This window comes from Atractosteus spatula, chromosome 12 (assembly GCF_055471065.1).
Source record: "Atractosteus spatula isolate fAtrSpa1 chromosome 12, fAtrSpa1.hap1, whole genome shotgun sequence".
NCBI lineage: Eukaryota > Metazoa > Chordata > Actinopteri > Semionotiformes > Lepisosteidae > Atractosteus > Atractosteus spatula.
In genome coordinates, this window is record NC_142717.1 from 22,391,910 (window position 1) to 22,413,866 (window position 21,957).

The window sequence follows — 21,957 nt, forward strand, 5'->3', positions numbered from 1 at the left end:
CGAAATAAGAGGAAAATAATAACATTAAATAATAAAAAAAAACTTTTCAGTTTGAGCCCTAGGCAACTGTCAGATGATCAAACGGCGACACATTTTCCTCTTTTAGTGTTTTCATTACACACAACTAATTCCCTACAGAATTACTGCTCGCTGGAGCATGTATGAAATCAGAAATGACAGCATTTGGATTAAATGGATATTATCTCAGGAAAACTGTGCTTTGCAAGTACCCGAGGAGCTCATTTAAAGAGACAGGCAACTGCTTTAGGATTCTCATTTTGTTAATAAGGGCATCTTAAAGTTCTAGAACAAAATTTCTCAGCTCAGCCTGCTGGAACTTTAAGGAAAGCAAGAGTAATGCTGCATAAATAATTCATTGTACTTCCTTCCATTGTTCAGAAATACTGTACAAGGATATTGTGAACTGTGTAGATTGCGTAGTTAAACTGGCAGTCAGTATGGAAAAAAACAGGAGCATATGTCTGGATTTTGAACTCCTTTGAATGAAGAGTCATGCCAATGAAATCCCTAAAGGACTAGTATTAAGACCCAATGACACAGGTCTGTGAAGAGTGTTTTAAAGAAATTGAGATGATGGTTAGTGATCATCTCATCCGCACAATGTTTACAACAATCCCAGGTGTCAACCTCCTTTCAGAAATGTGAACAACAGCAAAACACTGTCAGTAACTAGTTCTAAATTAAAGTTTAAATTAAAGATAGCCCCTGTGTCAGATCACAGTTAACAATAAAAGTAAAATTGTTCCAAAAATGTTAAAATAAACAAAAAAAATCACATTTTATTATCAGACTACTATACATCTTGATATTCCATGTAATTTGAGAAAAAAAGACATCTAAACTTTCATACTGCATCCATGTCAAGCCTTCTTTTCAATATATTTCAATCTTGAAATATCATCCTGGGAAAGCCACCTAAATCATTCATTTTTATTTGTACTTTTTGCCATATGGATCGCGTTGCAGGTCTAGATTTGCTTTAATTGAACAATTTCAACACTTGTTAGCTCAATATTCTGTGTCTGAAAAAACAACCCTTCTTCTCTTATGCTTCAAATGGTTTCTGTTGTGTTGTTGGTATGTCACGGTTTCTGTTAGAAATTCCTTCCTACCACACAGGGAGCATTTATTGTTGTATACTGTATGCTTCTGGAATAACTACTTACCACATCAAGTTCATATATATTGATAACAAAACCTAATTAGCTTTGCCAGATGCATCTATATGTACTTTTGAGAACCTATATTTCTATTTGCACGTTCATTTGAACAACCAGCTTTTTTCCTTTTTTTTCATTTATGCTACAGTGCTTTCAAGTTTTTTTAGACTAGGCATTGGATTATTTTTTAATTTATGATTTGTGTTGAAAATGCAGTAAAACTGGTTAAATGAAAGGTACAGCATTAGTGGCTCCTTTATATAATATGTCTGTTCTTAATGAGTGATGGCTTTATATACAGTATATAGTTTATACAGTATATATACTGTATATTGCTGGGTAGCTCATTCCATACTCCCACAATCCTTTGTGTAAAGAACTGCCTCTTCTTCTCAGTTTTAAAATCACTTCCCTGTAGTTCCCACTTCTTTTACTTTTTCATTTTGAAGTTGATTTTGGCATCTTTTTTCAAGACTATTGTGGGTAGTTCCCTCAGCCTGTCAGTGCAGGACATTCCCTTAAGCCTAGGAATGTATCTTGTATGTTTTTGAAAACCCACTTGAACTACTTCTGATTATACATTATACTTAGACACAAGTATGAGGGCTACTTGGTTTGATTTTTTAAAATTAGCTCTATCAAGTTAAAATGTGAGATCAGTTTAATTAAATGTTTGTAACAACGTTCAGTGTTATAGAAATGTTTTGTTCTCTGATCTGTAAAGGATTCCCTGAAATCACAATTCATTTTCTGAAGTTCTTCATTAAGATCAGCCTGTCATAATGCTTGGTTAGTTTATTGTATCATGTGTCATGGTGAAGAGAGTGTCTATTCACAACAAATGATATGCAGATAACTTTGATGTCTGCTTTTTAGTTGACTGATAATCTTTACTTAAATGGATTTTACCATTGCTTATGAATGCTTGAGTTATTAAGATCAAGATTAAACTGTCAAGATTTTGACACACTAACTACTGCTTCACCATAAGACTGGATTTGTGTTGGTGAGGCAGTAAGCTAGTTTTTGTTTTTGAGCAGCATTTTTTACATTCTCTGTTCAAACCAGACAAAGTTTTTGAGCGGTACAACAGAGACATTTTCTAGAGCCCAAATTACACAGTTTGTAATGCTTCTATATAATTTTTGTGTCTGTGTACATTATTTTAATTTGTTCTGATCTTTGGCTTCAGGTTTGGGATGTTTAATTGTATAAGGATTATATTTAAAATCTATTCCATCAGCTGACCTCTTTCTAAAAGCTACTATCCTATGGTTACAAACAATTATCCTTTGTTTTATGGTTAAGCATCCATTTCCAGACACTGTTGTGAAGTAAATGAACATTTTTATTTTCATTGTGTTTACTGTATACCTTTTACATTTAGCATCTTATAAAGGATGAACCTGATGGATGAAGACAAATTCTACATTTTTAAAAACTTTTTTAACCTACAGTAACATTTGAGTCACACTCTCAGTGGAAATCACTTTGCAGCTGTGTACAATATATCAGATGCACAGATCAGATTTCTAGGTCATTTCTCCTGTTATTTCATACTTTAAGTCATGGATTTAATCAAAGAGTATTGAATATGGAACAGCAAGTTCCCAATTAAGAGCTTCAACACTTGAACTCAGCTTGAACTCAAGTCAAGGAGTCAGGGGGTTCTCTGTATAAATCCTCATCACTTATCATTCTACATAATTGACACCCTATGATGGGAGTGCCTTAATTATTTTTTAATTATTATGCCTTAATTATTTTTTCTGATTCTTACTGCTGTCATTTTGAAACAAAAATACATGGTGTTACTGGAAGCATTTCATAAATAAGTGTTAGGTTAGGATTGTTATTGATAGCTTTACAAGCTAGGGGGTGTCAGTTACTGTATACATACTGAGCCCAAAATGGGGTGAAAACAATTTCAGAATTAGTTTAAATCTAATCATAGTATTAATGCACCAATAAGGTCTCATTTAGACTATTGTGTACAGGAGGCATTTCTTTACCTGATGTGTTTGGGGAGAAAAAACAGGTATGGACATATCCCAACCAAGTTGTTGAAGCTGATATCTTGGTTTCATTTAAAAAAAAGCTGGATGAGATGCTTGAAACATGTATCTACTATCAACCAAATGGGTAAGATGGGCCAAATGGGGCTTAGCATTTATAGAAACAGGAAACAGATCTTAGTCCTGCAAAAGAGGAACAAAAACTTCAAAGGAAAATGGGAACCCATTTCTTATAAAATAAAAGATCATTCTCATGACAGATGCACATCCTAAATAGTAACTGAAAATCTTCCTCTGTATACCAAATAGTACATATAAATGCAGGATATTGCATTTGGTATAGTGTGGGTGCTACAAAAGGAAAATAAATTTTCCTATAAGACCACTTACTGTATAGTATTCAAAGTACAGTTTCTTCTTTTTTCCTTCTACACTTGTTCTCTTTAGTCTGAGAATGTTTGAAGTTTTAGTTATACTGTATTGGGGGCCATTTTCCCCATCTCAAAGAGGGTGTTTACTGATCTCCAAAGATTATCATTGCTGTGTTCTCATTTGGTAAGATAAAACAAAAGACATTTGTGGGGCTTCAATCTGACATCAAATTCAAAGAGCTTTATTAGCATCAATGATGAATTACATTATCACCAAAGTATATACATTTAACGCAACATTCACAGACAAACATTATTGGATATTTATATACTGTACCTGTATATCATAAAAAGCATAACATTAGTGAGAGACAGCATAGCTCCCTGTTCTTTAGGCTGACACAGTAGATCACATATTGGGCTGCCGGCTCAACTATTGTATGTCTCCTTCTCCCTTGCCCAGCAGGATTGGAAGCAGTTCTGATTGTGGCAGATGTGGGGAATTCTGGGATTAGATTTGTTATTTTAGGGAAAAATGTCTAAACACAGAGTATTTCTCATAGTGCAGCAGAAAGTATATCTCCATCAGTGCTTCTCTTTGGGCAGCCAGGGTGTGCATGTGATGCCCAGTTTCTATGGACAGGCTATGGTCACTGAGCCTGTACAGTACTTCATCAGGATCTGCTTTTCTTTGTTATCTCTTACCCCGGTCAGATATTCAGCTGGTATGTTTAAGCCCTGCTCAAACTCTTTACCCTCATCCTGAGAGCCCACTGTTTTCCTGAGGCCTGGAATCAAGGACTGATCACTCCCTTTTATAAAAGTAGAGACAGACTCAGTCCCAATAACTACTGGGGCATCTCTATGAACAGTAATCTGGGGAAGGTGATTCTGCAGTATCATGAATAATTCCTTATCATCGCCCAAAAATCAGAGGCCGCAGCAGAGCCCGTTACTTCTGGAGCAGTACTGTTAGACATGGGCATCTCACGGTCAATCGGAAAACGATAAGTGACAAGGGGTTTTCCTAAAGAGAGCCAGATCTCAGGGAAACAGGTAGCACTTCACAGTGAACAACACCACACTTGAGCACACAACGAGCTACACATTCCTTGGTCTGATTTTCAATTTGTCAGACCTGGTGGTGAAGGAGTCTTTTTAACATCAACCCTCCCACAAGAATCTGGATTCAAACATTTGAATACTTAATATATCTCCTTGCCCTATAAGGCAGCAAAGTGTGGGGTCCAATCACAGACCAGGATTACATAAAATGGGATAAAGACTCAACAGAAGCTCTGCACTTTTCTGTAAAAACATCCTTCATGTGCAGAGAAAATTTCCAAACAAAATGTTCAGGGCAGAATTAGGCCAATACACACGGTTGATCAACATACAGAAAAGAGCAATACAATAATAGCTACATCTAAATAGCAGTGAACAAACACTTACCGCCAGAAGACCCTGCTGAGCCAGCTGGTCCTGAAGTTCTCTGCCCTGAGCCACACTGATACCCGATGGTCTCAGGACAATACTGGTAGAACACTCCAAATCTGAGTCAGCCAAATCACTGCACAAATCAAACAACAATATCTCTCTCACACACAAAAATAAAACACAAACTTGAATGCTACAGAGCCCTAAATAGACAAAGAAAGCAAAGAGAAACAGACCCTGATGACACAGGCTCAGTAACCACAAAACTTGGAGGCACAGACAGACCTGGCTGTCAAGGGAGGACAGCCTATGTTCTTACTGCCAGCAGGGAGAAAAGGGAACAAAGATGCACTTTCTGCTGCACTGTGAAAAATACTCTGGAATCAGAGTGAAAAATGTGATTACCGTGCAAAATAATATGGGATCCTTAAAATAACAAACCTAATCCTAGAATTCCCACACCAACCAGAATCAGAGCAGCTTCCAATCCTACTAGGAGAGGGGGGAGGGAACTCATTGAGCTGGTAGCCCAGTATGTGATCTCCTGTTATAGCCTGAGGAACAATGAGCCTGTCTCTCAATAATGTTCTATTTGTTGTATGCATATGTAAATGTGCTATGATGTGTTTGTATTGGAAATGTCTGCAGATGTTGCGTTAATTATATACACTTTGGCAACACTGCAATTCATTGGTCATGCCAATAAAATTCATTGAATTGAATTGAATAGTGTGTATTTTCTTTTTAGAGTACTGTAACATTAACATTTTTGTTGGGTTTATGTGTGTGTCCCAGTGGAAAAGGCAATGCTGTTTGGCTTGTGCTGTGATTTGCTTGACTTTGATTAATGCTGTCTTGAGGTTGGTACTGTAGTGTCAGTGAGCATCATCAGGACCAGCTGGCATAGGGGGTTTTCTCTGGGTTCAGTTCTTGTCTCAGTGGGCCTTTTGGAGTTCTGGTAGGATTCTGGTTATTGTTTTGGCCTAATTCAGCCCTTGTTAGGTATTCTCTGCTAAATAAAGAATATTTTTACTGAACAGTTTGTTTACATGTTGTTTACACCAACACTCAAAATATGCCAATTGTCTTGCCTTAGCTATAAGAAGTACTGATAAGGTAGGGTGTAATTAACTTAATTAGTTAAGGTTTCAGTAAAGGGTTGTTGTGTTTAGAATGTACATTTACAGTTGTGTACAAAGGTTCAGGGATCCCTGGCTAAATTATATTTCAATTAAATTCTAAGTGAACAGAAGGTGGCACAACCTCTACATGGTACAAAGTTAAACCCAACATATTTCTGCAAATTGTATTGCAAAATTAATATTTATTTGCTGATTTGAACAATTCAAAAAAATAAAAAAGTTGATGTGATGTGCAAATGTTTCATTACTATTCATGACTATTTTTTTAAGTTATGTTTTTCAAAGACTACAAAAGGCTACAAAACTTGATTGACTTGTAAAGCCTTAAATTAAGTCAGGTGAAGACATTTGCAGTATTAAACAAATGACCCTTTTAATCTCTCAGATTGTGATGCCTACTTTTAACAACTGTAAGATCCTCAAAGCAGCTGTCTGAGGACTTGAAAATTAAGATAATGCTCAGTTACAAAGCAGGGGGAGGCCAGCTTGCAATTTCAACTGTCAGAAAAATCATTAAGAAATGGAAGTTAAAGGGAACTGTTGAAGTCAAGGCAAGATCTGGAAGACCCAGAAAAACCTCTTATAGAACTGCAGAAAAACTGTTCAGATCTGCAAAGCAGAACTCACAGATCACTGCAAAGAACCTGCAAAGTTCTGTGGACTGTTGAAATTAAAATGCAATTTTTGTCACAACCACAGAAGATACATTTAGAGAAAAAAACACCTTACCAACGATTAAGCACTTGTTGGATCTATTATGCTTTAGCGTTGCGTGAATTTTGTGAAAGTTTAAGGTTTTGGAATGGCCTTCATAGTCCCCGGACCTACTGTAAGAATATTTCTGAGCTAGAAAATGTCTGTGAGGAAGAGTGGGAAAAAAATCCAAAAGAAAGAATAGAAAGACTCTTAGCTGACTTCAGGAAATGTTTGGAGGCTGTGATTTTTGTGAGTTGGGGGATTAGAAAATACCGACCAATTTTTTGGGTGCCCAAACGTTTGCAGAAGCCATATTCACTGTTTTATTATTCTACAGAAAGTAAATATTGTAAATCAATACTAACTGTGCATTTAAATTTGAAGAAACATGTCATGTTTACGTTTTGTGCCACTTGTGTCAACTGCTTTTAGAGATTTACTGAAACATAAAATTTTACCAGGGGTGCCTACGCTTTTGCTGTAATAACATCTGACCTGGGGTAGTGGGTAGAGTCAGGTTTAAAGTTAGAGTTAAATATAGGGTTTATGCTTGAAATAGTGTTAAATTGTGGTTACAACTATTGCTAGGTGTAAGTTGAGGTATAGATTGTATTTCAGTCTGAAGTTAATATTAAGTCAGAGGTTAAGGGTTAACGCTAGAGTTAGGCTTAATTTAAGACTAGAGGTAGGATTACATACTGTACAGAATATCAATTTTTGAACTGTTTTTATCCAGTACAGCGTCTCCAGGGAGCCAGGACCTATCCTGGCAAGTAACAGGCATAAGGTAGAGTACACCCTGGACAGAACCAGTCCATCACTGGGCACACACTAACACAGGCAGTACACACTTACACCAGAGCCGACTTTCCCAGAAGCCTATTAACTTACAAGAATGTTTTTGGATCGTGGGAGGAAACCAAAACACCCAGAGGAAATGGGCCCGAAAACGTAGACAACATACAAAATCCACACTGTTAGCACCTCAGTAATTAAACCCAGGGCCTCAGTGCTGCAAGAAAGCAATGCTTACCACCGCATCACTGTACTGGTCAGTAGGGTTACAGCTCAAACTTAATTCAGGATTACTGGGGAGTAGTTAATCGGCTGACCTTGAATTCAGAGTTGGTCTAATTTTTAGACATGTTAAATAGTCAATGAACCACAGGAAGGTTTTTGGACAGATTTTTAATGGGTGTATCATGGAGATATCATGTGATTTATCTCTTAGTCAAAGCTGTTACTTGCTTTTTCTTTCTCATTTCTCAAATATTTTATTCCAATCAATACTTTCACAACATTCAATAAAAAACTACAATAAGTACTTCTAAGCATGTGTTGTTACCTTTTGGATTATAAGGATTCTTGAAAACCTTGTCACTACCTAGCTTTTCACACTAATAACTGCAAAGAGTTCCTGCTTCAGCTCACTATGAACACCTGACAGAACAACCTGTACTTAACAGTTCAATTTTTTTCCATTTTTTCCCTAAATTGCCAACTTTTTAGTCTGAGAGAGTTGTCATAGTTCCCTCTTCAGCAGAATTGCAAATGGATCGAACAGTAGTAAATTGATACTGCCGTGACCTTGTCATGGAGCTGTTTATCTTCTTAGACATGTTGTCAGATTCTTGGGCTTTCTCATAAGATAAATTTAGGTGTTTTAGTCTACTGTATGTCTTCTGTTTGTTCAAAAGATGAGGCCTCTTTGTTTTTTAAATTACCTTTGCTCTTTTAGGGATCCTTAGTTATGTTTTTCCACCATTATGTTACGTTTAGAGTTTGTTACAGTTCCTTTTTACAAAAAAAATAATTTAATAAAAATAAATCTCTCAAGCATCCCTTCCCATTGGTTGTTAGTTCTGAAGTATAGGTTCTTTCAAAACATGTCAATTCCTACACTTCCACTTTAAAACAAAACCGATTTGAATAACATGGACTGCCATTTTGCTGTTTTAGCTTAATATTGTGATTATTTAAAGAGGAAAATGAAATAGAGCCACTTCCAGGTGAAATTAAACAATGCTCAAACCTGGCAGTCCTTGCTCAAATAATAGCAAGATTATTGGATTCTTTCATATCAGTGGCTGATTTCCCGGCTGTGGTTAGTCATCGTGTTGTAAGCAAGCACTTATGAAGCCTTAAAACTCTTATTGTTTGTGACCCCTAGACTTACTTCTTTTCTTTTCAAAACGTAACTGATGCTGACTTTATTTTGAAGAACATCATCCTCTTAGTTAGTGCTTATGGGCTTCAGATATCTGGCTGAATTTTGGTCTTGGTTTTTGTTTTGTTTGTTGAGGAGAGGAGAGGGAGCAGGAACAGTATAAGACAAATGTATATACTGTAAGACTTGAGATTTTAGGCTGGGAAACCAGTTAATCCAGAAACATTTCAAACAGATATGAAATATGGAATTAATATTTACAAGTTATTACCAGTTTTGAGATTTAAGTTTCACCTCATGTAGCTTTTTACTATTTTGAAAGCTCTCAAAGAGAGAGAATTATCATTTTGTAGGTCAGAGAACCTGCGGTTCAGCAACACTAACAGTTTTGTGTTGGTACTGTACAGAAACTGAGAAAGAAAACTGGAATGTTGAAGAAGCCTTTAGACCTTTCTGGTCACTGAATATATGTTTATTTTTAAAAAAGGATCATACAATAATTTAGTGGTGTAATACAGGTTTTATTAAAAACACTGTGAATTTGTAATATATTACAATATATTCCAATTTATCAAGGGATTTTTTCAATCTGCTGCTTCCTCAATAACAATATGTTAAACAGAGAAATGTTTCATGCAGAACATAAATATGTAATAAAACAGTTTATCTAAGGAACTTTAAAAAACTAAAATTTTACATAATAGCAATCTGTCTATTTTCAGAATAGGACTCTGTATAGAGTTCTTACCTTTCTACTCCATGATGAAGACCATTTAAAATGTTATTTAAGGGAATGTCTGCCAATGATAATTGAGCAGACAGGAACAAAACCCCCAAAGTTAATAATTAAGAGAGATACTGTAGCTGTGTAATTACTTTGCATCTAATTGGACATTTTATTTAATCTATTTCTACTTGAACAAATATATTAATAATAAAATTATAACTTTATTTTAAGATTTTTTTTATTTTCTGCATAGAGATCGATCAGTTTTGATTGGCGACAGTGATGCATTTTTTTTCTAATTTTCTGTTCTCTTTCAGGAGGGATGAGTTTTATCAAACTGCACACTTTTGGACTTGCACGTTACACTTACATGATCCTGTCCAGCCTGCAGCATGCAAATGGCAGCCCAGTTGCCCAGATATATTGTGAGACAGAATATGATGACCCCGACACTCAAGGTGCCATTATTAATTTCAATGTACTGGACGACAAGGGAGACATCGTTGGATATTCCCAGGTACAGTATATAAGACAAAAAAGTGTAGCTAAGTTAAAATAGCTACAGTAATCCATCCTACCATTTCCATCTCCCTCAGATTAATCAGTAACGTTAATATCGTAATACAGAGTGACAGCCCACAATGAAAATGTCTACATTAAATTGATAGTTATTGTACAAAAATACTGCTAAAGAGCAAAAGATTCAGACAGTTCTTATCTGAACCACACTCCCCAGAAGGGAAGTGACCTTCTGTACCACATGCTGTAATTGGACCAGATAGAAGAAGACTATTAGTTCAGTTACATTTAAAAATCAGGAAGAAAATGCTTGCAGTGGCTCTTGTCCTCTCTGAGAAACACAGCAGAGACTCTGAAGTTGTGCTGTATCAGAGTTTTACTGCTTACGTCCCTAGATATGAGAGGCTGACAGCCACTCCACAAATACAAAAATTGCATTTTATACAATGCTGATGCTGATTAAACAATAATGAGAGGGGAATTATAAATCCCATGTGCTGAGGACCTATGATGTAAAAAACTGCTGGATGTACAAGAAGTATAGTCAAGAGTATAGAGCTAAAATATAATGGAGAAGAAACAAAAAAAATGTTCAAATGAGAGAGGCTACACTTAAGCTAACTGAATGATGTGTTAATAATGAGGCATAAAACCATCTTTATGATGTTGTTAATGATGCATTTTCTGCTACAGAAATCTTACCCTCATTTTTTTACTTTAAATAAAGCAGAAAATATGTGCACAGTGACACATTTTATTGAAAGGGTGAAAAATAGTCATTTTCCCTGTGGGGGCTAAATCGCTGATTTCACAGCAGGTGTGATGAAAGGGCTTAGTCTTAAGTAGCTGCACCTGATTCAGTTATTCACGCAGAAAATGACCTGAGACAAACTCACCTTGGTTTGCATCTCCAATGTAAGCCCTCAGCTTTGTGAGCATGCATACAGCCTATTATTTTAACCTTGAAATAGAAATTTAAAGTACAAACAGTTTTGTTCAAAAACAAAAAAACTATGTACCAAGAAGCTTTGTGATCTATCACACCATGTGAACATTGTTTCACTTCCTTTTTTTCTTGAATCAAATTTTCACCAATCTTACAAAAGTGTAATAGTTACTATTTAATACACATTTGCATTGTTGGAAACCAAAATCTTTTATTGAAAAAATGACAATGCTGTAATCTGTTTGGATTAAAGGGTTAGTTAAATTAGTTAATGAAAATGATCTGTGCCAAAAGGATGAATGAACGAAATCATCCTAAAAGACCACTTGTAAATTTCATATACAGGTCATAAATATTTTAGAGCAACTGTGAAACACTTTCCATGGTAATATATGGTAAATAACCTATCCAATATAAGGCAATTTTTGTACTTTTCTTTTTCTTATTTATTTATTAATTTTAGTAAGGTGCTGTTATGCTGTCCAAAAACATCTAACAGGAAGTCCACTTTTCATTATATTGCACGTGGAGAGTAATAATTCAGGGTTCACATTCCTCACTAGAGTTTTAGGGAAATCGGTTTCAGATGTTAACGAGCTGATTTTACACTTTAAAAGAGACTAGCTCAGAGAAAAGTGTGTTTAATCCTACAGTGGTACTAATCAAGTAGAATCACATAGAGCAAGCAGTGTACTTTGTACTACCTATGTTTTGAAGCAAAACTTTTGTGTGTTGGCAAAAAGTAAACTGTCTATAAGGTGAAAATACTATGTTTTTGTTGAGGTCTATACTGACTGCTACAGTATTTCAGGACAAGTACTGTATCTCTGGTTACCTGTCCCTGGCCAAACAGGACCAACTAGTTCAATTAGGCTTTAAATAAATTGAGAAACTAACATGGCTGTAGGGATGAGGACCAAACGACATCTTGCTTGCAACATTAGGTTTGTCAATCTCAGATGATTAATCACTTTCATGATTTAAAAAAATATGGTTTAAGGTAAGTAAGTCATTCAGACCATGCTACCCTGATAGGATAAGGTGGTAACAATAGGAAAAAGAAAAGAAAAATAATAAAATATAAAACAAGAAGTCCTTTCAGGAGCTTTTGTTTACATTTAAATAATCAGAGAACACTTGAGTGTGTGAAGGATAATAATATATTTCATTATTCTGAATGACGTAGTTATTAGCTCATACTGCCTCGTGGGTTTCAGGTCCTGGGAAGCCTCCTGCTCATAGTTTACGTGTTCTCCCCTGCATCTGTGTGGGTTTTGTACCAGGCTCTCGTTTGCTCTCACCTTCCAAATAGATGCTAGTTAAAAGGGAACTGTAATGTTATTTTTATATTTTGAGGTTAGAAAGAATCAGCATTGATGTTGATTTGAGTGCATTTCAAACCACAGTAAAAATAAAATGTACACAGTAACTTCTAAAACCACAAATTTGCATCGCAAAATATACTAAATTTCCAGGTATGCACATTGTCACATTCTGTGATTCAGAACTAGGCAATAAAGGTTGCAGTGATGTGATGCAGCCTTATACCATTTTAAACAAGCAGGCTAGTGAATACATCTCTTTTAATCCAATAGAAATATTGCTCTCGACTTTGAGACAGTTTTACCAACAAATACTACTTTACCACAAATACTATCCACCCGTGCCGATACCAGGGATTTGCGATAACATGGCAACTTACAGTACTTTCCCAAAGTTCACAATTATGTGTATAGTTTTAAAAATTGTAAAATTTTTCTATACCATCAGTGAATTTATTCTGTTACTGTGATTTAATAACCAGTCTGAAAAACTGGGACAGCACTTGCTCTTTAAGTTAATTGGTGTTCCTGGTTTGTCCCTGAGTATGTGTATGAGCACCTGTGATGCATTGGTATTCCAGATTACCTCTCCTTGAGCCTTGTGCTTACAGCATGGCTGGTGGGTTGTCATCATCCTTACCAGGTCTAAGTGGCTTTTTCACAACGATTGGATGGATTTCTGAATGATTATTAGTGCCTATTTTAAAACAAACTAAGTAGGTTTCTATGTCCTTCAGAAAGTAAGCAGAATGAGATCTGCTGCTAGTGCATAGCTTATTTAACCTGGCATATTTATTTGATTTTGGGGGGAATCATGATAGAAAATTGTTATCTGACGCCTACATGTGTAGAGATGTGAGAATATTTTATTTTTATGAACTCATTAAACGCTTCATGTGTTTAAACAAATGGCATCCTGCTTTCAATCCCTGTCTGTAGTGCTGAACTGCAGCAGAGATGGGAGATGGCAGTCAGAGTGCTTTATTGTAATTGGAGGAGTAGAGGGAGTGCATCTGTTAGACTTGTTGGGCAATAAATCACTTCTCAGGCAGCCAAGATTGGAAAACCTAAATCCCTGCAGCTAAAACTCTGTCACTCAAAATATAGAATACAGATTTCTATAACGTATTGTTGTGTGCACTGAGCAAATATAGTGGCCCTTCAGATTTTTGGTTTTCATTTTAGTTAACTGATTTTGACAAAAAATAGCATTTAAAATCTCTCAGCATCCTGTGTATCTTTTAAAAACAAGCAATATAGCTGCTGTCAATACATGTAGTATTTAATAACATAGTAAAATTACACCTGAAGAAGGCTCCACAACTGAAACGTTTTGTTTTCTTTCTTCTCTTGTCAGCATGGAATAAACCTATTACTTGTTCCATAGTATAATTATGTTTCAAAATGGCTTTTTAAACTACAATACTTTCAATTAAAAAAAGAAATGGGTGACAGTGCTCATTTTTAGAAATACGTGTACATTCCACCAATCACTTCCCAGATTGTCTCTGGTAAGCTAATTAATTTAATCCTTTTGGTCAATTAGGGTTATATAAGGTATCTCACTAAAGAATCAGATGGAAAAACACACTGAATATTCATTATAGAAAATTGTTAAACGACATCTAAAAAATGTTTTAAAAATTGTTAAAAGTGTATGAATGAATAAACAATGTGGCATAATTTGCGCATAAAACAGAACTTAATAATTCCTTGAATGTTTTGAAATATTCGAAAGAAAATATTCAAGAGATGTTTATTACTAGGTTGATTTTGTATGTGTAATTCTGGCTTCCTCTGTAGACCTCAAGACAATCGGTTTTGAGAAATAAGAAGCCATATTTACTTAACTAAATTACATTTTAAGCAGAAACAATGTCAGATAATCAGTCAAAACTAGAGACATGAAAGAAATATAAGAACAGATGATTTCCACTCCTTTTACATGATGTATAGTAGGATTCTTCGTGTGAATGCTAATAGAGAGTATAATATGGCAAATGTAATAGTGGGAGAAAGGATTCTGGTGCTTACTGTATGTCTAAATAACACAAAATAGCCACAAACAGGGAGCTTAGCAGAAGTTTCATACAGTCTGTCAAACAACCAATCTTAACAAGGCAAATACTGGCAAAACAGCTAAAACATAGAAGACTTCCCATTTACACTTTGGTTTTCCAATCAAAACGAAGTGGACAATTAGTATGCAATAAACATTTTTTACTGGCCTTATAATAGTATCCCCACAAGCTTTTTAGAATTCTTCGTTTTGATTATTTGTATGATGTTTCAGGTGTTTCATATACACTGTAGCTTTACTGCTGAATAGAACATGGTATTTGAGCCTTATTACAAAACTATTGTTCTTCCTTTCTTGAACAATTAAGTATACTTTACTGTGTTTATACCTTATAAAACTTAATACTATAATACATTAAGGTTACAAAGAACCTAAAAAGCATGACCACTTGCATTTATTTTCCCACTATTAGTAAACCCACTGTTTCTCACTTACAATATGTTATGAACGGAACACATCTCTTCTTCCAAGCTTCCTTATTCTTAATGTTAGATTCCTGGACATTGAGTACCATTCTTCCTGTCCTGAAACCAGCAAGTAAGGATGTCTTGGATGTTTAGTTCCATTTAGAATAGAAAAAGCATGAGCAATTGATGTATTATATTGGTTGTGTCATTTGCTTCATTGAAAGAAGTGTTTATCTAAACAAAAAAAGAGAAAAAAAAATGTCAGACATATTTTTCAACTTTCATCCATAACATTAAGGTCTGTAATATCATCCAGATTAAATAACTGCTTATAGTACTCTTCCTCTCCAGTTACTAAGAATTAATGTTCCGCTGTACAGCTATTAAATTCATCCCAGATAATTCTTAATGTACTACAGCTTAATGTCAGCTCATCTTTTTCCTTGGCTGTAGCTTTCTGAGTGAGTGAAGCAGGTGACAGTTTATAGCTGTGTTTGTGTGGCTGTTATGCAGAACTTTCAGACATCTCAAAACATAAAGGAGATATATTTTATTATTTACCGTAGGTGCAATACTGTCCTAGAAGCTGTACTGTCTCAGCCTAAGGGGTTAAAATTCCACTAATGTCCGGTTTGTAATATAAGGGTTCAAAAATGCTCTGAGCTCATTTTGTTAAGTGTTCCTTTGTTGCAGTATGATGCATTGGAAAAGTATGAAGATTAATGTAGGTCTAATGGGTTTTTTGGCTAGATGCCTAACAGTAACCTCCTAAAAATCACCCAAGCAGCATTTTCAGACTAATTCTGTTGAAAACAACCATAAAACAAGAATTACGATGGCAGAACTCCATACTGATCTGTTGCTTGAAGCAGAACTGCTCTCTCTGGGAATGATTTAGTTACTCCTATCAGATCCCATCCTGCTCTATCACCTGAGTTTACCTCGTTATACAACATGCATACTAGAACTTGGCTAATATTTTATAACTTACTGCTTTAAACAAACCTGTTGATTTTTTTCAGAGTGACAAAACCATTATGGATTCAGATTCCCTTAAGTCTAAATAGACAAAAGACTAAATCCTTTCACTAGACATGATATCTAGTATTTACTCTAGATAAATATAAAGAAATCAATAGGATTCTTTAGACTTTATAGGGATCTCAGAGAACAATCCTTAGCAATTGTAGTTCAATTTTTCGTATTTTTGACTGCTATTACCTGAAAATGCTGATTGAGGCTGGTGTAATCTATCATGGAAAATACCTTTTGTTGCTCCATTATACTGCCGGTGCGATTAAAGTAGAGTGAAATAACAGCCTGAATAGTATGAATTGTACTGACCTGAAGCTGTGCTAGCTTGGAGAATGTTAAGGCCAGGCTAGGGATGGCTTTATGCTAGTTTACAAAGTCACACACATCTAAAATATCAATGCTTTTTCATGTTTCTTCTTCTGTAAGTCTCTTATTTTCAAAATATTTGAGTGAATATACAATATCAAATGCTAGAATCAACATATTCTTTAGGCTGAACTGTGTGAAGTCCACAATGAATTTCTTTGGAATACTTATTTTTCACTGAGGGAGTTTAAGGGGTCACTTTATTATCAGAAATGACATTTACCAGCTTCAACCAATAAACCTTAAATACATATGCTTCATGTTCACTCAAACAAAAGCAATTTTCAGTGACTGACAACAGAAGAACGTGCTCTGCTTAGTAGATTAGTTATGTGATTTAACATAAGAGAATGATTATGTTTTCTATTACAATACTTGGGCATGTGTTTCTCGTTTTGCATAATCAGGTGATACATAACCTAATGTCAAACACATTTACAAATATATTTGTGAAGAGAAGGCTAGGGTGCAACACAAGGAAGACACATGGCTCAAATCTAAAGGACACTGATCAAATGGATATGAACCAGGTGGGTTGAGTGTATTTGCTATAGAAGTGGCTATTGAAGTGTCTAAGGACAATTGTCTACAAGAATGAAGTGTTTGCAGAGCTGTCAGTAGCCCGGGAGACAATAGGAAAAGGAATCTTCTGTTTTACCCTAATTAATTCCTTGTGTGACAATGCATGGGTTTTACGAGTGTGTGTTCCACTGGCTTAGTGTTGAATATCTCCAAAGGAGATAGAGCGCCAGTGTGGAATCAATCTGTGAATGAAGTTTTCTTTCAAATGTTTTAGGAGTGAACATTAAGACTCTATATCAAGAGGAAAAAGCTATGGAGTTCCAGTGTTGTTCTGCGATGAAGCTTTAGGCAGTCGTGTGAGCTTTTAATATAGGGCTCTCAGTCAAACATAGATGGTGCTGATGAGAGAACCTGCATTTTCCTACAGCTGTTAGGGACGGCTCCACCTTTTCAAATTACTGAGACAAAACTGCACCTTATCCTTTCTCTCAGGTGAAAGAGAGAGGAAGGAAAGTCCTTATTAAGTCCAGGGTAGTAATGTATTTCACCTTCCCTAGTTTCTCCAGTAGTTCATCAATCCTGGGCATTGGATAAGCAATGAATCAGGACACCTCATTAAGCTTCCTCAAGTCATTGCAGAAGCACCAGGAGCCATTAGGTTTAGGTACCAGAACGATGGGGCTGAATCAGGGGCTGGCGCTCCCCTCGATGACGTCAAAATCCAGCATTTTCTGCACTTCCTGATTGATTTCCTGATGCTTGGTGTCTGGTACATGATATAATGGTATTCTTACAATAGCTCCTGGTGGTGTCTCGATATGATGTTGCAGAAGATGAATACACCCCAGTAAACTGGAAAAAAGATGACAGATCCAGCCAAGGAGTGTGTTAGTAAGAGATGAGGAGTGAGTGTTTCTGATCCTCTGCCAGAAGGCTATAGGTGCAACAAAAGTGGGAAGATTACCCTTTTTCAGGTGTATATTCATGCCATGGGTTTAACACATTGACATAGTATACCTGCTTCTTTTTCTTGTACTTCACATGGTATTTCATATGGTCTTGCTGCATTCTAGAATGGGAAGCAAAAGCATGACATGGTCCTCTGGTTTAAAGGTCCTGAATTGTGAGTTAGATTGTTGGTTCCGTGCATCTTTGAGGTGTATTTTTCTTTAACACAAGTGTTTTAAGTTGTGTCATCCCCTCTTAGAACTTATTCGCATAGTTGGACATTATGTGTAGTGAAATCCTGACTTTCCAAGGACTCCCTAGCTACATTCAAGACACCCCAGGCTTGTTAGCCGTAAAGTAATTCAACAGGAAGAAGCCTGTTAAGTCTTAGGGCACTTCCCTGATTGCAAATATTAGAAGGTGTAGGAGTTGATCCCAGTCTTTTCTCAGATTCAGCCACAGTCTTTAGCATTTGCATCTGGGTCCAGTTAAAATGGTCTACCAGGCCGTCCATATGAGGGTGATATACAGAGGTATTTAACATTTTGATTTTAAGAAGAACTGCCACTTCCTGCATGATGCAAGAGGTGAACGGGGTTCCCTGGTTAGGATCAATTTCAGTAAACCGACTCACATGAATAAATTCTCCTTTGCGATCACACTGCTTACAGCCTTCCATAGAGAGTTAGCATCCAGGTAGTGGGAGGCATAATTGACATTTACTAGAATGTATTCATATCCTCAAGAAGTTTTGGTGAGGGGTCCTGGGAGATCCATTACGATGCTAGAGAAAGGTTCTTCGATAATAGATAGTGGTCACAATAAGAGTGTGTAACCAGAGCACAAAACCAACTGTCAGGACAGTTATTGCAGTAACACCTGATATCTACATACTATATATCCCCAGCCAGAGGAATCTTTAATATCCCCTCTCGGGTTTTGTCTATCCCCAGGCACCATCCTAGCAATTGCGAATGGGCTAGTCGAAGGATGAACTGTCCATGTTTTGGGTGCACCAGGAGTCGCTCACAGTGTTGATCATTTAACTGATGTAATAGATTATTTCTTTATAATAAAGGAAGTGGATAGTCGACTCCATCCTTTGTCCTACTGTCCATTCAATTCCACTATTTGCTCTTGTGCATGGCTCAACGTAGAATCCTTGATCTGATCATGTTGGAAGTGTGTTGTCAAAAGACCCATCTCCAAGTTGTCAAAGGGATCAGCACAAGATGAAGTAATCCTTGGAGTCCTAGATCTGTATGGAGAGAGAGTAGGGAAAGAAGCATTATTGTTAGGGTTGGTTTGTGTGGTGACTCCTTTTTTCTCTGTATTTTCCCACGGCTCAGATTATTTGTTTAGTGTTTACAGGTTCAATTATTCCCAATTTCTCTGCGGTAAGATCCCTCTGGGTGAAAGGTTATGAGAGAAATAACTGATGTAACCAAGGAAAATCCCTGCCAATGTTTTTGAATCACTGCAGCCCAGATGCTATAACTTTTTATTCTGAGTCAGAGATTCACACAGGCGGCTGTCAATGCATGTGACAGCAGAGTTCTGTCATTCCTCTACTCAAGCTGGTCTCACTACTGTTGTAACAGACAAATAAGTTCTGGATCCCGAGATGACATTTAAACAACCGAGTTTATTGCATGCAAGGAACAATAAGACCAAAATATTGTTCGGAATATAGGTACAAAACTTTCAGTTTATATAGCAAATTTCAGCCATTTCTGACGCAATTTGTTACCATGGTAATGGGGGAAGGACACCGGTGCTCGGACATTTCTCGGACCTTGACCACTTTTAATGGTCGGTTTTAGGTTTCCTTAGTTGGGGGGTCTCTAACTTGCATCTGGAATTCTTATCAGTTAACCCCCATCCCTGCCATAACTCAAAGCCTGGAATGTCTTGTGTCACAAGAAGTCTTTGTGCAGAAAGAAATCAGTTAACCCCTTCTTCACATCTTATATCTTTTTTCACTAGTAAGGGGGATACCAAACAGAGCACACTCCCGGAGTAAACTAGTGTTTGGAGCACTTGAATGTCCATTCAAGATTACTGATTCTGGTAGTGGACCGAGGTTTCGGCATGGTTCTGCAATGAACCTTTAGGCAGCCACATGAGCATTTAATATAGATTAGAGACACATACAGTGCTGATAAGAGAGCCCATATTTTCATAAGGCTGTCAGGGATGAAAGCTAGAGGACTGTGATTGCTGGTATCTTGGCCTCTAGGGATGAGTAACGATATCACAGTGAGAAAAGTAAGTTTATCCACAGTGTCATAAAGAGTTTTCATCAGTTTGAAACCCAGGATAAAAGAGGTGTAAGCATAAGGAGTAGAGAGATGGAGAAAGAGCACAAGGAAGAAATATGTAACAGGCAAAAGGACCTTGTTCAAATCAACCCCTGAAGACCAGATTCTAGTTAAGTATTTGAACCTTGTTTAAGAGAGCTTGCCTTCTGTTTTTTTAGGAAACTCCTGATTTCCTTTATAATGAGTCCCCAGGGTAAAAATGTTCTCTATGGTTTAGTGGATGCATTTATTTAGAATATGGTCTCATTCACTTTGGAGCATCTGGATTTATAAGAAGAGATTTACCTCTGTGCTGTATTCTACTGAATGTTTCATTTAGGACACAAATGTATCTTTTGTTGGCCTGTTAGGCGTTATACAGGATATGTGAACACAAGGTTGTAGTCTGGTTTTTCCAGTTTGTCAGAATTTAGGCCTTTGAGGCACTTGTATGTTGTATTGTATGTTACTAGATTTCTATTATTGTTCATAAATATTTATTTATCACAGTTTGCTTGCTTTTTTACTCCATTGCCAGAGCTGTACAGGAGAATAAAGATCTCAAGTGTGGCTAATCAGATATATGCTTGGGATGTCTTTTACAATTTGGGAGTTATATTTATGGTACTTAATTATTGATTATCCTGCTCAGTGTTCTAAAATTTCCTTAAGCCCTGTGTTTTTAACAGTATTCACAAGGCTTTTCCAACCATGGGTTCAGTCTTTTTTTTTAGGTCTGTATCATATCAGTATTCCAACAAATGCACATGTTTCAAAAGCTGGGATTTCCAGAAACAGCTCTAAGGGGGAAAATATAGTAAATGTTTCATCTTGTTGTATCTGAGAAATCAGTGATGCTCTAATTCATCTTCCTAGAGCAAGGAGAATAAACACTCAGAGTTAACTACTGAATATAGGAGTGCAGATGTAGCCACCCAGTACTGTACTGCACTTAGTACTATAAGCCACACCCCGACCTGTCTTGGGTTAGAAAATATATAGACTGGTGGATTGTAATTTAATTTAAATTCAATATGGAAGATATTATTAATAATGAATGACTATGAATGAGTTATGTCTTTTCCTTTAAGCTTGGAACTACCCTTTACGTATTCCATTGCAGCCAGTTTATGCAAAACAGCTCCATACTTCTTTAACAAACATTTTGTTTATCACAAAGGCTGAAGGTGTTACATCCCCTGAGTTTGGTATGTAGAATAGATAGTTTTTTTGGAGGATGTGATGAATTTTCTATATCCTGCACTCTTGGTGTTTGCTTGTCGCACTTTATCCACGAGTGATGTTTTGAGCTGCTTAGTTAGTCAATTCAATATTAATATTCCCTATCAAGTGGTATTAAATTAGTACAACCTTTTTACAATAACAACAAGTACTGTTATTACTATGTATTCTTAGTAAAGGATAAAACATTATAGCTTTTTATGAAGTACAGTATATAAACGTATAAACAGTATAAAAAGCATGTTAAAACTTTTCCAAAATATCTACTATAAGCAGGCGGGAGCAGAACAGTGGCACTGTGGCTAAGGATCTCCGCCTGTGGCTGGAAGGTTGCTGGTTCAAATCCCGCGGCTGACAGAAGAATCCTACCCCATTGGGCCCCTGAGCAAAGCCCTTAACCCACACTGCTCTAGGGGCACCGTATAAAGGGCTGACCCTGCACTCTGATCCCAAACTTCTATCTCCCTGTTGTTTTACGTGGCTCAGCATCGAAACTAGGTGTTTTGTGGCAACAGCCTAAATGCTTCTGTATGC

At 36.4% G+C, this 21,957-nt stretch overlaps 1 protein-coding gene across 1 annotated transcript in view; it reads left to right on the forward strand.

Annotated features, from left to right (window-relative positions):
- mocos (molybdenum cofactor sulfurase) overlaps positions 1-21,957 on the forward strand; it is a 221,234-nt gene that overhangs the window by 138,673 nt on the left and 60,604 nt on the right. The window contains exon 6 of the mRNA XM_088929593.1: positions 10,054-10,253. Coding sequence (XP_088785719.1) covers positions 10,054-10,253 — 200 coding nt within the window. The remainder of the gene's footprint in view (positions 1-10,053; positions 10,254-21,957) is intronic.